This window comes from Balaenoptera acutorostrata, chromosome 11 (genome assembly GCF_949987535.1).
Source record: "Balaenoptera acutorostrata chromosome 11, mBalAcu1.1, whole genome shotgun sequence".
NCBI lineage: Eukaryota > Metazoa > Chordata > Mammalia > Artiodactyla > Balaenopteridae > Balaenoptera > Balaenoptera acutorostrata.
In genome coordinates this window covers 6271143-6288402 of record NC_080074.1, presented here as the reverse complement: position 1 = coordinate 6288402, position 17260 = coordinate 6271143, and the positions used below count along the sequence as shown (strand labels likewise).

Below are 17260 nucleotides of genomic sequence, written 5' to 3'. Positions count from 1 at the left end.
AAGTGTGGCCACCACCAGGTCAAAGGAAAGGGAGAGACACCAGGGACCTCAGGGCCATTCTTGACACCCCCGCCAGCTTCACCCCCCAAGCCTGTACATCCCCATGTCCCACCATCCGTGGCACCTAAATGCATCTAGAACCTTCCCTCTCTCCACATCCCTCCCCACCCTGCCCAGGCTCCAGTAGCTCTCACTCCCATGCCCGGAGCCGTGTCCCCACTGGTGCCCTGGGTTCCACTCTCCTAAACACGTGGCAGCCGGAGGGATCTCGTTACATGAACTTGAGCCCGTCACATCCCCGCATAAACCCTCCAATGGCTTCTCATCGCACTGGGAATAAAGCCACAAGTCCCCAGGGGCTCACGAAGCCCTGTGTCCCCTCTGTCTGCATCTCCCACCCTGTGCCCCTTCCCTCATGGGACTCTAGCCCCACTGGCTGCCTCTCGGTCCCTCTGTGCTCCCTCTGCCTCAGTGCTTTTGCACACGCTGACCCCTCTGGCACGCTTCCCCCATCGTGACCCAAACACTCCTCCTTTAGGAGCCCCCCATTGTCCCCACCCTCTGCCCTTCTCTGTTGTTACCCCCTCCACTGGAATGAACTGTTTGTGGGATCCTCTGTGCAGCCATCCTCCCTTCCGGACTGGGGTTCCCCAGAAACTGCTGTTTCCAGGCCCGTGTCCACAGCCTGGCTGAGGCCTGGCACCCAGTGGATGCTTGCTGCCCATCCCCCCACCCTCCTGCCTTACCCTTGGCTGAGCCCCTCTGCCCACCAGTCCCTCCCAGGCCCGTCAGAGTCAAGGTCAAGGTCGGGGTGTGGGGTGCAGTGCAGGTGGCCGTGCGGCCGGGCGCGTGCCTCTGGGGGGAGGTGGCCCTGGCGGGCGAGCTGCAGACCTCCGCAGTGGGTTGTCCCATAGAGTGTGTAGCCGCGGCGGCACAGGCACTGGAAGCTGCCCGGAGAGTTGATGCAGATGTGGTCACAGGTCCGCTCGAAGGAGCACTCGTCGACGTCTGTGTGGCCACAGGGAGACAGAGTGTGGGAGGAGGCTCAGGGCGTGGTGGACGGCACGGCCTGCCCCTCACTCAGCCGCTCAACAGACACCTGTGCCCGACAGTCCTGGGGCCCCAGGCTCAGCGCGCGCACGGCCGACACACAGCAAACGTCAGACTTCGTGTCGCTGCCCAATTTTCCATTTTGTCTCCATTAGCCTCATGTGTCTGGGTGAGAAGCTGCCTCACATCTTTTCTGGAGGTGGGCAGGGTAGAAATATTTTGAGTAGAAGGGATTATTACGAAATCTCTGCCATTTTGATATCTCCCATTCCACTGTGATTAGGGTAGGTATTTAATCCACACCTGCAGGAAACTGACGGGCTTGCCTGAGGAAGGGGCTGAACTGGGACATGAAAACAGACCACTTGAATGCCGACCAAAGTGTGTTCCCCCATCACCCCAAGATGTCTCTGGAGAAAATGGGGAAAACAGCACAGACAGAAAGGGGGATGGGGGTAGGGAAGATGTTACCCATGAGGAATAACAAAGTAGCCTTGATAGGATGTGAACTTTGATTCTGACCACCCTGGCAGCCAGGGTAAAAAGGGAACGAGGGAGGGCCACAGAGTGCTTGGTACTGGAAAGGAGGAAATGAACCACATGTTTGCAGGAGACAAATCTGTCCTGGCCCTAAGTTCTGAGCAAGATGGCCCCCATGGGACAGTTGATGGGGGTCCTGAGGGCAAGGCAGACATTGACCTGCCTCTCCATGGGCACTGTAGTTGGAATTTATTCTTTGGATACATTTGCTCACATGACTACAGATGCACTCATAACATACGTGTTTGTAATAACACTAGCACGAGGAAGGAATCACTGTGGATGCTCAAAGGAAGATGTGATTCCTCCAGGGGGTGGATCTGGGACGACCTCCTGGTGTTGTGGCACTTGGGCTAGACCCTGAAGGATGGGGCTAGCCTGGAATGAAGGAATGAGAGTGGGGGAAGGGCACTCCGGGCAAAGGCTAGGAGGTGGCAGCACTGGATCCTCAGGGATTGTGTGGAGCTCAGGGGGCCTGGGGAGGTGTCTGGGGTCCCCATCCCAAGGGCCCTGAGTGCCTGCTGGAGCTGGGGACCCAGGGGCTGTGCTGGAGCGGGGGCGGGCCAGAGCCCCAGGGCCTTGCAGAGCTGAGTCAGGAAGAGGGCAGAGGAGACTCAGCCAGAGCCCGGAGCAGTCCTGCCATTGCCTCCTCCGTGGCCGCTGCTGCCCGCCCCTCTCACAGGGCAGCTGGGGATGCAAAGTCAAGGGCCCTCCCTCAGCCCTCCACAGAACGCGGCAAGGCAGACGGAGAAACAAAGTCAAAGTGCAGAGGAGCCTTGATCGGAGCCTGGACAGATGCCGTGCTCCCAGTGGGCCCCTGTGCCCTGAGAGGAAGACAGGGCCAGGTCGCCCGAGCAGGGAGGCAGAGGCCGAGCCCAGGGAGGGGAAGCGACGGGCTCAGGTCACACGCTGAGCCCCAGGACAGGCTGGCCCTGGACCCTCCCTTACCAGCCTCTGCTCTCGCCTTCCTCGGGGCCCTCAGGGCCTCGTGCTGCCCCAGGCCAGCCTGTGAGCAGCGCTACGAGGCAGATGCTGCAACCGTGAGCCAGATGCGGCCCGGTGCAGCCTGTGGCTCCTGGGACCTCGTGGAGACGAAATGACGGGACGGCCAGCCCCCCACCCCCCGGCCCCTCCCTCTGCATGTTTCCCCGAGGCAGGCTCCTTCTCAATGGCCTCATCTAGCTCCACAGGGCTCCTTGTGGTTCCTCAAACCCCTCAGCCCAACAGCGCCACTTCCTGGTTGGGTTTACCTCCCTGGCTCCTCCTGGAAGATGCCTATTCATCCTTCAAGCGCTTCACCAGTGTCCCCTCCCCCAGAGCCTTCCCTGACCCGTCTCTCCACTGCCCATCCTCTGGGCTCTCACTGCATCCGGGACGTCTGTGGGACTTGTCCCGGGCTGTGATGCTCGGCTTCTGCCCAGGTCTCTCTTCCCATTACCCCAGCTCCTGGCAGGCGCCCAGGGACCCTGAGGAAGGGCTGCTGGGGCACGCCTGCCATGTGCTACGGCTTCCACCAGGTGGCAGCATCCACCTGGCCTCTGAAGCCACTGACGGTGGCCAGGGAGGCCCCCTCTGGAGGGCGCAGTGGGCTCTGCTATCTACTCGCTGGGCCACCTGGACACGGCCGACCCCTCCCTGGGCCTCAGTTCCCATCTATATCAGGGAGAGGGGGGCTGGATGGCTTCTCAGGGCCCCTAGAATCATAAAGGACGGGAAGACAGGAGGGCAAGCGCACAGGCTAGGGACACAGAAACTACCCCCGGCCCCTCAGGCACGGCCCAGCCGGTGGACAAGCCCACCCCAGGCTCGCCCACCCTCCCGGGAGCCTTGTGGCCCGAGAGGGGCGGGACCCCACGAGGACGTGGGCGGCTCACCTTGGCACGTCCGCTCGTCGGTCAGCAGCTTGTACCCCTTCCGGCAGCCGCACTCGAAGCTGCCCACGGTGTTGCGGCAGAAGTGGTCGCAGCCTCCGTTGTTGACCAGGCACTCGTTGATGTCTGCGGAGCCGAGCGGCAGGAGGAGGCGAAGAGAGTGGGCTGGGCCGCGCTGCCCGGGCCGCCTCAGGTCCCCCGGCTGAGCCCAGGAAGCGGGTCTGGCTTACAGCCGTGGGGGTGGGAGGACGGGAGACACCGCTCCCCCCCAGGACTTGGCGAGCCTGGCGTTTGTGCACCGAAGGGAGGGGAACTGGTGTCTGCGGTGCCGGGCCAGATAACAGGGACCGTGACGCTCCCATGCCCTTTCGTCCCCAGGGAGGTGCCAGGGAGGCAGGGAGGCCGGGAGCAGGGGGCTGTGACTCTGGGCCGGGCGAGCTACTGGACCCCTGGGGCCTCGGCTCCCTGTCTGTTACAATAAGGATCAGAGGCGCCCCTACTCGGACGGACATCATGAGGATGAAATGAATTAACATCCCTAAGGTGCCGGGGCTCAGTCAGTGCCCAAACAACTCTTTAAAAAGTAGGTTTATTGCTCCTGCTTTACCGACGGGGAGACCGAGGCTGGGAAGGTAACTGGCTCCAGGTGCTGCGGCTGGTGGCGGGAAGTGGGCGTTCCTGGGCCGCCTCCCTTCCCAGCCTGGTTCCTCCCGCTCGCCCTTCCCCATGCCTGCCGGTGAGTTTGAGCTGTTTCTTCACTCAGCGTGTCACGAGTTGTGGCTGCACCCTGAAGGCCCCCCAGCACGACCCCCGCAAGCATCCCTGCCGGTTGGCCTCGGTTTGCACACCTGTAGTGATGGGAGCTTCTTCCCTCGCGAGCTCCCTCCCACCCTCCTTGCCCTGCTCCCCTGGGCTTGCCCCCCAGGCTCCCGGTCCACCTGGCGGACTGAGTTGTCAGAGACCCTGTCCCTGAGGTACCTCTTCTCACTCCGAAGTTCCTCTTGGGCTCCGGCCCCCGGGCCCCCCATGCTGGTCACCCCCCAGCCCCCCAGCCCTAGCCCAGCAATTGGAAACAGAAGTAGGAGATGACGTCCAGGAAGGTGTCCCCACCCTGATCAGAGGAGGGCACGAAAGGAAGCGGTGAAAGAGGCATCCCCCCGCCCCCCCGGCAGAGAGAGGGCTTTCCGTGCTGGTCACTGGCCACATCGTAACAGAGCTGCTGACTCAGACCCCAGCACCCAATGAGCCTGGCCTGAGTGTGAGGCCCGGACCCCCCTGTCCCGTGTAACTGGCACCACCAGTTGTCAAGGTCAATCTGTCCCCATTTCCCCGAGCCCCGCAGAGGAGACTTGGTCCTATTGCAGAGACTCCGGTCTCAGGCCCAGCCTCTCACCACGCTGCTCCCAGCTCTCTTCCTCAGACCGAACAGGCTGGACTTGACACCTGCTGAAAAGTCCTATGGCAGCACCCCCACAGAATGCTCCTCACCCCAGAACAAACCCCCGAACATCAGGAGAGCAGCGGGGGCGTTAAGGAGAGCAAGGCTGAGACCCCCTGGGTGGGCAACTCTCAGAGCGTTTGCGAGGGGAACGGGCACAGCAAGTCGGGCAGGGACAGACCCAGAGCTGCTTTCCTGTGGAGGCTCGGGTGGGGCTGGGCTCTGGGGAACACAGGACACCCAGGGGGTGTGCCCGCCACCTCCTTGCCCTTGGCCAGCCTCCCCGAGGTACCTCTGCCCCAAGGACCCATTCTGTTTGTGTATGCTGGCGATTTGGGCGCCAGGAAGATGGGAAGGGCGGGGAACCCGAGGGGGCCCCACTAAGGGAGGCCGCTAGGGTGTGTGTGACCCTGGCTCCGCTGCTCACGGGCTGGGCCTTCACCTCTCTGCACACAGGAGGTGCTCTACGTGTGCACCAAAATGACGGCTAAAAACAAGAGACCGCTCAGCACTGGGAACTCTGCACGCGCTCCGAAGCCTGTGTTTCAGGAACAAGGCGGCCTAAGGAGGAGCCCACGCCCCAGCGGAAGCAGTAGGACCCTCTGGGGGTCACAGCACCTGCTGGGCATCACCTCGTGCCGGCGACCAGGCCAAGCACTTGCTGGCAAGGTCTCGTGTGATGGTCAAAACAACCCGAGGCCAGATCTCCCACTTTCCAGGGGAGGTCACAGCTCCACGCAGGAGGCCGACGTGAGCCCGGCCCCAGGTGTCTCCAAAGACGGCCCCGCCAGTGCAGCACGCTGGCCCTGCGGCCTGCAGAGGAAGCAGACCTCAAGTGCAGTGAGGGCCTGTCCAGGACAGAGGCTGGGGCTCTCCGTCACCCCCTCCCCTGGGGGTTACAGGAAGATGAGGGAGATTCTGGCTAAAAGCCTCTGACAGGAGAACGGAGGGCCCTCTCAGCTCTGTGACCCCGGGCAGGGCAAGGCACCTCTCTGAGCCTCAGGCTCCCCATCTGCAAACTGGGCTGCTAGCAGGTACCTCTCCAGCATCATTCACTATGACTGAATGTGCAGATGGGGCTTGCCTCCTTGGGAATGCCTCAGGCCTTCTGGAACCCCCTAATCCCATCCCTTACCCCATCTGGGCCTGTCGGCTAAGGGGCTGTCATAGCAACTAGACAGAAGCACGAGGCACTGTTTACTTCAGGCCCAGGCTGGTGTAGCGGGCTGCCTGGGGGTCAGAGTGGGGGAGGCCCCATCCCAGGCTCTAGCCTCAGCTATAGTGAGGGGGCAGTGGGCTCGCACGGCCCCTCGACCTTCATTCTGATGAGCCTCTGCCCCCTCTCCACCTCCCACCCCTCCAAGACCCCCCTCCTTCTCTACTGTGCTCCCACCGGGCCCCGCCAGCGGCCAGCAGCCCCCTACCTGGTTACAGAGGCTCACAGTCTCCCGTCCGCAGCCTGGCCCGGCCCGGCGGCCCTGCCCTCCTTTTCTCTGCACGCTTGGATCCTGCCTCGGCAGCCCTCACCCCACCCTGCCCGGGGAACAAGCACCCCCCCGGAAAGCCTTCCCTGACGTTCTCTCCAGAGTTAGCTGCTCCCCTGTCATGGGACCTGCCCTCAGGGGGATGACAGACGGGGCATCTGGCTCCCACCTGGAGCCCCAGGGCCCAGCATGAGGCCTGCACAGAAGGATGGGGCACTGAACGAATGGATGAACGAATGAGTGAATAAGTGAGTTGGGGGGCTGAGAGAAGGTTAGTGGAACATTCGATGCGTCACCCAATGTTTGAACATCAGTGCGTGTTGGGGGGAACAGTGAGGGGTGAGCTATAGGAACACGCAGTAGGTTGATGTTCCTGTCCCCCTCTGCCCATCCCACTGAGGGGGCACAGCCTGGCAACCCAGGGGCCACGTGGATGAGGGTTTTGGGTGGGAGCAGAGGGAGGGCCTGTGGGAGTGAGCTGGCATCACCTTGGAGCAGCCTAGTGGGGAGGGCAAGCTGCTGGGCTGGGCTGGCTGGGCAGAGGCCAGGTGAGGGAAGAGGGCAAACAGGCGGGGATGGGGGCGGTTCTCCCAGACTGTTCTGGCAGGTGCTGGGAGGAGGGGCTGGTGTCCCTGAGGAAATCCAGGCTCCGGCTCTGGGAGTTAAGGCCCCAGACCTCCCTCCTCTCAGAAGGGCCAATTAGCAAGGTGCCCACTTCCCAATATCAAGCAGGACAGCGCCAAACAGGGAGCCTTGAGACTGGACTGTCCACACTCTTGAGACAAAGCAAGGGCTTGGGGCAAATCCTGCAGAGCCCCCCATGGCCCTGATGTTTTAGGGCAGCCCTCCACCTGCCCACGTGATCCCCGGCCGTCCTGGGTTTTCAGCTCTGGATCTTCCGAGACCTCCAGCCATTGGTCTTGCTTAGCAATGACCTTTTGGCTTCCAGAAAACACTGAGCCTTTGATATCCTCCTCTGGGCCCCACCAAGACCAGGGCGTACACGCTGACTGAGGAGCCAGAACCCCAGGGCCAGGGCCTCGGTTTGTCGGGGATCCCCAGCTGGTTCGCCCCCCGCCCCGAGCCCCCGCACCCTGCCCTGCGCCTCTCCAGCCAGGCCCCGGGAAACTCAGACTGCAAGCCCAAGGCTCTAAGACACCAAACCCTGGGGTCTCGAGGTCAACATTTGGTTTCCAGGGTTCCCTGATTTGAAGACGCTTTGATGTTCATACTATGTAGTTCTGGACCAGTCCCACAATCCCTAAATTCTAATATGTATAACAATATCCAGACTGCTGTTCTCCACCTCCGCTGCCACCCCTGGCCCAAACCATTGTCACCTCGAGCCTGCTCTTCCAGACCTTGCCTAGAAACCCGTCCCAACAGTGGCAGGGACTGTCTCCAAACGACAGCCTGGCCTGTGCCCCCCTGCCCAAGAGTGTCTGGGGCCTGGTCGAGGCTCGCAGGATGAAGGGCCAACCCCTTCTCCTGGACCTCCCCCAAACCCTCCCCAGATCTGGGCACACTGGCTGCTCTGGGTCCTGGAACCCCAGGCCTCTGCACAGCAGTCATGTTGCCTGGATTAGAGCCCCTTCCTCCATCCTCCCCGCTCTCCCTACCCCCTGCCCAGACTTTAAAAATTAAAGTCTGTCTTCTTTACTCAAGAGAAGATCCCTGGGCACAAGGAATTTCTGTTTCATTCACTGGTCTCCCCTGCACTTGCACACAGGAGGAGCCCAGAAAACCCATCTGGTGCATGAGTGACCGAGAGAACTTCCTGACTCCAGGGCAGTGGGAGTGAGGTTTGGCTAAAGGCAAACGAGCAGCTCTGGTTAAAGGGCCCAGTTGTTTCAACACAGGAAACATGGTCGGAGGCTCAGGCTGGCGGGCCGGGGGCTGTGTGGACAGCTCCCTTCAACGCCGCCCCCTACCCCAGACTCAAGGTGGGGTGAGGATGTATGCCCCTCTCGCCAGCAAGGACGGGCAGGGGGCAGCGGTCAGCGCCCCCTTAGGTGCTCCTTGTGGGCCACGTGACTGCCGAGGCCCCTTTCCAGCCCAGACAGGTCAGCTCCCAGCGGCGAGCTCCTGGCCTCGAGTCTGGAATTAAGCCCTGCCCTGCCCCTCTGGTCCTGGGTCAGCGCTGTGCCTTGGACGGGGTGTGGGTGGCCCGATTCTACCTTCTTCTGTCCTGGCTCCAAGGGCAACTGGCTGGGCCTGCTCTGACATCGCTGGGCTATGAGGACGGCTGGGTCTGCGGTGGACCTTGGCCAGCCCTCCTGGCATTAAGCCCACGTGGCAAGGCCTCAGAGAGCCCCCCTGCCCACCCGGAACACACCTCGCTCTAAGTGGGCTGAGCGGGGGCTACAGAAGGGCTTTATTTGCAAATAAATAGGTGGAAGAACGGTTATTTCTGTCAATAATCACTAGGTTCTTCCCAGCAGAGCGGCTGGGGAGGAGAAGTCATACGTTGTCTATTTTTACAGGCTTCAAAAGCCCATCTCAGACTATTCAAAATCACCCTGGGCCTCTGCTGTCAATCTTCTCACCCACTGGGCTTTGGAAGTTCTAGCTCCTTTGCCCTTCCATGCTGGCCTCCGGGCCTGCCCGCTTCCTGGCAGGGTGATGGGAGGAGGGCAGCCGGCCTTGGCAGGGATCTGAGGGCTGTTTGGGGAGTGCTGAGGGGCTGCACCTCACTGCTTCGCAAGGGCTGCCTCCCGGCCCAAGGCCCGCAGCTCTGGGGGTTCCATGACACCCCAGGTCTTCGTCTGGGCTGGTGCCCCCCTGCTGCAGGGCTGGCCCCTTCAGTCCTAGGGCTCAGCCAGCTCTGGCTTCCCAGCCCCTTTGCTTCCTGTTTCCTGAGGGGTCCCCAACACAGCTGAGCCCCCCAGGCCCTCAGAAACCTCGGAGTGAGCCGGGGAACAGTGGGCAGAGAAAGCTCACCCTTCCCTGGCTTCCAGCGGCCGGCAGACCGGCCCATTCCTGATCTTCCCAATCCCTATTTCTAATTTGCATCCTTAGTCCTTCGGTTGAGATCCCCCCGCACACCTTCCCTCTTCCAGTGACGAGGACACACAGTGTCCTCAGTTTTCTAATGCCGACAAGAAGACCATCCTGGCCTGGTCTGAGCCCTGTGCCCTGCTGCCCTGCTGCCCCCAGCTCTGCAAAACGCACCCCGGCTAAGGTGAGTGAGCACAGGAACCGGCCTTGCCCTGCCCCCTGGGAGGCCACAAGGAACCTCTGCCGGCCTAGGAAGCCCAAAGTAAAGGTACCCCATTTGTTCAACCCAGGGTGAAGCCACATTCTTGGATATCAGAGCCCCGCTTGAACCTGTCAATATACAGTGGAACCGGCATTCTCTTGAGCCTTGCTGGGGAGCGCTGGTGCTGACTCTCCCTCTTCTCAGCTTCTCCAACAGAAAGGCAGGTGACAGCTGACCACCCTCACCCCTGAAGCCACACATGGTCGCACACCCAGCCCAAGTGTGCCGCCCCGCTCCTGCCCTGCCTGCACCACCCGGGGCCTGGCGTGGGAGGTGGTGCGCACTGACCTTTGCACGTCTTCCCATCCGGCTGCAGTGTGAATCCAACCGGGCAGCTGCATCGCACGCCGGTGGCCGTGTCCTTGCACGTCCGGTCGCAGCCTCCGTTATTTACTGCACACGTCTCTGAGGAGGGAAAGAGAAAAAGACACTCTCAGTCTCCTTGGACAGAAGCCACCGCCTTTCCCCACCCGTGGGGGGAGCTCCTGAGACAGGAGACCTGAGTTCAAATTCTGGCTCTGGGGACTTCCCTGGCGGTCCAGGGGTTAAGACTCCGTGCTTCCAATGCAAGGGATGCAGGTTCGATCCCTGGTCAGTGAACTAAGATCCCACGTGCCGCGTGGTGTGGCCAAAAATAAATGAATAAATAAATGTTTTCAATGCAAACTCTGGCTCTGATACACTCTAGCTGTGGGGCCTCTCTGAACCTCAGGCTCCCCATCTGTAAAATGGGAGAATGACACTGTTTCTCCTCTGATGATGATGGATGGGAGAACTGTTTGCAAACCGCAGGGAGCCGTGCCAACAGGGTCCACACCACCACCAGGGCCAGTGCTGAGATCGGCCGGGCTGCTATTTAACCGCCCAGGGACAGATTCCTAAACCCTTGCCTTGCCTGGACTTGGACTCCAAACCCAGACTGGCAGTTACTGGGGCTCCCAAACTCGTCTCAGCGCGGGATGGCTTGTGGCCCTGACCGTGGAGTTGCAAGGGGAGGTTCCCAGAGCCCGCACACCATCCATCACCTTGATGAGGCTCTCAGCCCAACATCTGTTCTCACTGAACGATAGGCCAAAGGCGTCTGTTTTTTGTCCACTTGAAGCTAGTCTAGTGCTTTTTTTTCTCTCTCGCAAATTCAAAGGGCTGGAGTGGCTGGGGCGTAACTAAGGTCACAGAGCTCGTCGTGCGGTGAGAATGATCCTCCCCAGGCCCGGAGAAGGGGTTGGCACAGCCGGGTCACCGGGGCACGTGGAGGAGCCTAGTTCCGGGGCCTCTGAGCCTTTCAACCTGGGTTTCTTCCTGAGCATCTGGCGTGCTCTGATGTTGTGGGAACTTCCCTCTCCCCTTTGCTGCTAGGAAGGGAAGCGCCAAGGGCCCCCACCTCTTATCACCTGCCATCCCCTGCCCGTCTACCGTGGCTGCCCCTGGCTGCCTGACCCCAGCGGGTCTCTCCCCACAGCTCTCCCCGTACCCTGTTCGTTCTGTCTGTCCTTCTGTGGTGTCTGCATTCCTGCAAGCTGCATTCCGTTTTCTCCGGGAGGAGTTTGGGGATGAACACAGGAGTGAGGACTAAATGAATATATACCCCCAGTTGCCAGGAGTCTCTGCTGCTAATGTCTTTCCTTTGAACTTCAACTTGTAGGGGGTGGGCGGAGCAGGGAGAGGAGGAAACCGGACTTTCCCTCTGCGTGCGTGCGTGCGTGCGTGTGTGTATGTGTGTGTGTGAGTGATTCTGTGGGGCGACCACGATGGCGGTTGTCCTTAACATCCTGAACTCAGGGGCTGCCTGCTGCACGGGGCCGCTGCCCTTTTTCTCGAGGTTGAAGTCTTCACCACGGTAGGACAAGCTGTAACTGCTACCGCAAGGCCGGTCTCCTCGCCCCTGCCTCTTCCCAGGCTTTCAGCGTGTCTCCCCATGCTCTAGCCCTCCAGCTTCTGTCTGCCTGCTGTGGGGCATGTTGCCCAGTGGCTGGGAGGCCTCCTGCCTGCTCATGGTTCAAGGTCAGCGCAGAGACCTCCACGAGGAGCCTCCAGACGCAGAAAGGAGGCCCCCGCCCGCCGTGTGCACATGCGGGCTGGCCTCGACGTGCGCGTGGGCCAAGCTCTGACCCACACACGCCTGCGCAGGCCCTCTAGTCTCCCCCGCCGCCCGTCTACTGAGGCAGTGGAGGTGGGGAGGCCAGGGTGTGACTCTGGCTCTGTCACTCACTGAGTGACCCAGCGAGTCCGCCCCTCGGGGCTCGACCTCAGCACCTACACCTGGCAGGTGAGGACGGCAAGCCTTCCCTCCCAGGGCTGAGGTGAGGATCAAAGAAACCGCACACTCGACAGCGTCTGGCCCAGGGCCCAGCCTGGAGTAGCTGCTCAACAAACGTTAGCTTCCTACCCTGAGGTTACAACCAGAGAGGGAAATCCCGCCCCCCGCGCTCAAATCCAGAGCCAAGGTACCCCCAAGTGCCTTTCCAGCCTTTTATGTGGGAGAGCCCCTCTCTGAGAGGGGGGCAGGGAACCTGCCTGTTTTCCAGGTGCAGGTAGTTAAGGCTCAGGTCTTGGAGAGGCGGGGGGGACGCCCGAGAGCGGGGGGCGGGCAGCAGAATGTGCCGAGAGCTGGGGCTGGGGCACAGCTGGGTGGCCTTACTTGGCGACAGAGGGATGACCACTGGGCCTCTCCACGGTGGTGGAGGTGGCACGTGGCGTGGGCACTGGGGGCTGTGTCCCTGAGAAATGGACCCGGCCAACCAGGCTCCAGGGGGCTTGCAGGCCCTTCCCGTCTCTGGAGGCCCTGATGGGACTCGGAATCTCGGGCCTCCCGAGTGACCGGGGCCCTGGAAACCTGCTGGCCGCACCTGTCCTCTGGGTAGAAGGAGGAGGCCGAGCTGGGGCTGGGGTCAAGCCTGGATGGTCACCCGCTCTCTGCGCCCTCAGGGCAGGTCTCTCCCCTGTACCGAGCACCCTTTCAGTCTCCTGTGTTACCCTAGACAATGTTTGGTACGAGAGGCTCTTTGGGCTCCCCTGGGTGCTGACCAGCCCATCCCACAGGCATCGCTGCACTGGGCTCCCCACGCTCACAGCAGCTCTGTGGACGGCTCCTGCGCCCTCGCCTCCCAGGTGCAGAATTGGTGCTGAACGCTGGGAATTGGCGCAGAGCAGCGTGGCTGGTAAGGGGCAGGGCTGGTGGGACCCGATGGGTGTACTCCAACCCCCTGACAGGCTCAGATCTCCATCCCAGCCAGTCCCAGCCGGGGCCCGCACAGCCAAGCGCATACTCGGCTCTCCAGCTCCCGCCCAATGCTCCCCGCCTCCACGAACGCTACTCCAGCTGCCCCAAGGATGCATCCTAGGAGGCGCCTTCCCCCACCGTGCCTGGGGCCCAGGGCCTGGTCTTGCCACTTCCTTAACATCGTATTCTGGGCCGGTTCTTACTGCTGCTGTTCTGGGCCAGGCCCCCAGTGTCCTCCCACGTGACCTGCACCGACTCCCCAGTGGTCCCTCTCCTCCAGACCACTGCCTCACTCTGCGCAGCCAGTACCTTCGGGCTCACGTGGTAACGCTAAGAGCCAACCTGCACCCTGGGCCTCCTCTGCCGGGCCCTGCCCTGGGCGGGGCGGGGGAGAGCAGAGCGAGCCGCCGGCCATCAGCCTGTCCTTGCGGGGCGGTGGGCAGCCTCCTGCACCTGCTCCCGGTGCCCCCGCTATGGTGCGCGCGGCTCGTTTCTGCCGAGCCCACCTCGGCTGTATTGTTCTGAGGTTAGTACGTGTGTGCGGTAAAGCAGGAGACACGTGGAAAAGGTGACAGCAAAGTCTTGCCGGTCCTTTGGGCCAAGACGGGGGCTGGGGACTGACGTCTACAACACAGAGCAGGCTGGCCCGGGTGGGACTGAGAGCTCCGTCCCCAGGCGTTTCCACGCAGAGGCTCCTGGGTGCTGCTGAGGACGCTCCTTGCCTGGGTCACTCCCCCCTGGCCCCCTGGTCCCAAGTGCCTCTCTGTCCCCAAGACCAGAGGCCACCCAGGCCTGCTACTAAGCCACTGCTGCTCAGGTTCAGAAACCAGATGGTCCTGTCCTCTTCCTTGACCACTGGGTCACCCCAAATGCAAACAGCAAACGTGAGCGGGGCTGCAGCAGCGGCGGTCTCCTCCGGGTCTCACCCAGCTCCCACCCCCTCCCAAGGGCCAGAGGAGCTGCGGTCTGAGGGCAGATTTGGTTCTGCAGGCCTGCCCCGTGAGGCCACGCCTCAGCCAGAGGCGCACACTGCCAAGGGAAGCTGGAGTCTAGGTGAGGGGAGCAAAGCCAAACCCCGGAGCGCCGTTCCAGGGATCTGAAGACTTTCTTTTCGGACCCTGTGAACCCTCCGGTCTCTCCCTGTACCTGCCTCTCCAAGAGGCCTCTTTCTAAAGGCCTCTCCTCTCCACCTGGAGAAACAAGGGGAAGGACACCTCCCAGGGCGCAGCCCTGTGCAGCTGACAATGCACCTTCTCATCCCCTAACCTCCACGGGCCTCACAGAGCCCCAGGGGCAGGGCCCTTTGCAGGTGGAGAAACTGAGGCTCAGAGAAGTAAAGGACCTTTTCTAGGCAGGATTAGCTACATGATTTGTGGGACCCAGTGTGAAATAAAAATGAAGGGCCCTTGTTCAAAAATTGTTAAGAATTTTCTGACAGACAGCCAAGCACTCAGCCAACTGTGGGCCCTTCTAAGGGCAGGGCCCCGGGCGAGCGCACGGGTCACACAGCCATTGGGAGAAGCCAGTACTGGAACCCACGACTGCGAGACTCCAGGCTGTTGAGTGAGCCAGGCCTCCGGGGGGATCCTCGGGGGCGGCCTGCAGTGGGGCAGCAGAGCCAGTGGCCTGAGGGGGCCGCGAGGTGCGCCCACGGGCCCCCTCACCCAGCGAGAGGGGAGAACTCTCACCCACAAGGCTGGGCTGGCGAAGGGGGGAAGGCGGGGCATGGCGTCGGGGGACTGAAGTGGGAAGAGGCTTGGGAGTGAGCCCCTTTTCAGCAGACGGGAAAACCCCAGATGTGTTAAAAGGCCAGTTTTTAGTCTTTCCCTGGGGGAGGTCCGCTTTGGGCCAAGACCTGTGACATGCCCGGGGCACAGAGGTGGAGCAGATGCCTGGTGGGGTCGTGGGGGGAGGGGAGCGGTGGCACGGGCAGCCACTCAGCTGGACCTGCCGTGCAGCCCGGCCAGGGCTCGGATGGCAGCAGGACGCCCCTTGAGCTGGCGCTGGGTGCTTGCACCACCCTAGGTCTGGGGCAAGGTCCGGCCTGAAGGACAGTCTCAGTCACAGCGTAGTGGCTGACACAGGAGCTACAGGGGCAGAAAACACCGCTCGGAATGCTGGCCCCGCAAGCTCGGGCAGGTCCCTTCACGTCTCAGAGCCTGAGCTTCTGGCTGCATGTCGTGGAGATGTAACACCTGCCACCTGGTCCCTGCGAGGCCCAGACAAGGTGCGCATGTGACGGTGCTCGGTGAACTGTCATGGTTGTCACCGCACGCTCACCCCTGGTGCCACCCTTAGAACCTCCGCCTGTGGAGCCCCAGTACCCAAAGCCAGCTGCCGAGTCACCTGACCCCTGCTCTGCGCTGGGCAGACGTGCCTTACACCCAGTCCCTGGTCTCTGGAGGTCTCAGCCTAGCGGGGCAGCGGGCGGTTCCCTCCTCTGTCCAACCAACAGTCTGGGATCGACTCCTTTGGTGCTGGGTGGCCGTGAGAGAGGAGCTGGAGATGAACCCGACACCGACCCAGGCCTCGGGGGTTAGTGGTTTATCAGGGGAGACAGAAGAGGGCCCTGCCTTGCCTTTCTCGCAGGAGCCTGGGCTCACCCCCCAGCCCTCAGTCCACCCCCCCGAGCAGGGTGGCTGCCAGGGCCCAGCCTCCCGCCTTTGTCACGACTCAGGAGGCCCCTCCCGAGCTCTCCTGGCACCCCCCCTCGGCTCCCCCAGGCCCTGGGCTTCCATCTGGGCGGTGGTCCCCCTCAGTGACTACTCACTCTCCAGGTGACCCCAGCGCCCAGCACCCAGTGCAGGACCGGCATGGCGAGGGGCCTGATTTCCTCTGAATCAGCAGATGAAAGAACGGGGCTCTGGAGGCCCCGTGAAGAATGAGAGGAAGCGAGGTGACTGAGCCCCTGTCCCCTGCCGGGCCTGGTGGGGGACAGTGTCGGAGATGACGCCGACAGCACAGGGGACCGTGAGCCTACCAGCAGCAGCCACCGTCACGGGCACCGGAAGGCGACGTTGAGGTGGAGGCAGGCTGGACTGAGGGGCGAGAGGGTGGGAGGGACCTCAGGCCTCGGAGACTATCTGCAAATAGCACGACACGCTGACCACAGGGGCGCCAAGGTGAGCCGCCTGCGGTGAGACACGGGTCCAGAGGCCCGAGTGCCACACTCAGCTCCCGACAAGCTGTGGGACTTGGGGCAAAGGGTCTTCCACCTGCAGCCTGTCGACTGCGCAGGTTTCTGGCCCTGCCCCCAGAGGCTCTGAGCGGTGGGCCAGGTGTGGGCGCAGCGACCTACAGAGACCCTGCGAGCCCAGGGTCTGCCCTGCCCCTTGATGGCATCACCCTGGTGGCGGGAGTAGCCCAAAGCCCCTGCCGAGATCTGTCAGGCCTCAGTCGGGGCTGGTCCACCTGTCTTTCTGCCGCCAGGATCACCTGGAGCCCGCTGTGAAGAGGGGTCGGCTACCGGCTCTCCCAGCCCAGCCATGGACTCCCTGACCTCTGACCCTTTCCCCTCAGTTGATTCCTGAGCCTTCTAGGATTCCCATCACTTTGGGATAAAGGCCACGCTCCCCGGCAAGGCCCTTACACAGTGGCCCTGGTCTCCCGGCTGCCCAGTCTCTACATGCTGACCCCCTGACCTCTGGGTCACCCTGCAACCCGTCATGCACACTGTCAGCAGGCTTGTGTCCCTCACCGAGCCCCACAGTGAGGCTGATCTTCCTCATGGGGTCCCTCTGCAAAGTGAGGAGAGTCAGGCCGACAGAAGCGGCTTCCGCGGCCACCCGGCCAGGAGTGGGAGCGGGGCCTCATGCCTGCCTGCCGCGTGCCCGCGCCCTGCTCCTATCCACCCTGCCTCTGGGTCCCCGCCTCTCCACGTCTGCCCAGAAGCCCCTGCTCCGCCTCGGTCGCGTCCACTCCAGAGCACCACCTGTGGGGGGCGCTCTAACCCACGGTGCTGGACAAAGCCGACCCAGAGCGCCTGGGCCTCTGAGCGGAGCTGGGCCCTGGGGTGCACGCTGGTGGCCGCTGTGATGGTGACAGTGCGTGTGGAGGTCCCGGGGGGAGGAGGTGGCTGGGGGCAGGTGGTTGTGGAGGCCAGGACTGCGGCCCGACGAGCAGGGGGCTCCCAAGCCTGAGTGTGAGGGCAAGTAGGAAAGGAGGCCTCGCCAGGCCCCACCTGGCACCCAGCCGCGCCCTCCGCCTGAGGCCACTTCATCTCACCGTCCTCGAGGGGCTGGCCTGGCCTTGGAGCACGCGGCCCGGTGAGGGCTGTTATCACACTAGTGCCGGACAGCAGAACCTCCCGGACCTGAGGGCGGTGCCCTGCGGTCTGTGGCGAGAGCTGCAGGGGCTGAGGGCAGGGGAGAGGCGAGCAGACCCTGGGGGGAGGTTTCT

The 17260-nt window shown here is 62.5% G+C and overlaps 1 protein-coding gene across 2 annotated transcripts in view; it reads right to left on the bottom strand.

The window, feature by feature from the left end:
• Nucleotides 1–17260, bottom strand: part of SCUBE1 (signal peptide, CUB domain and EGF like domain containing 1) — a 133761-nt gene that overhangs the window by 28925 nt on the left and 87576 nt on the right. For both annotated transcript variants that reach the window (XM_057556138.1, XM_057556139.1), the window contains 3 exons: nucleotides 9931–10047; nucleotides 3465–3587; nucleotides 892–1008 (listed from right to left, as the gene is read on the bottom strand). In XM_057556138.1, the coding sequence (XP_057412121.1) occupies nucleotides 892–1008; nucleotides 3465–3587; nucleotides 9931–10047 (357 nt within the window). The remainder of the gene's footprint in view (nucleotides 1–891; nucleotides 1009–3464; nucleotides 3588–9930; nucleotides 10048–17260) is intronic.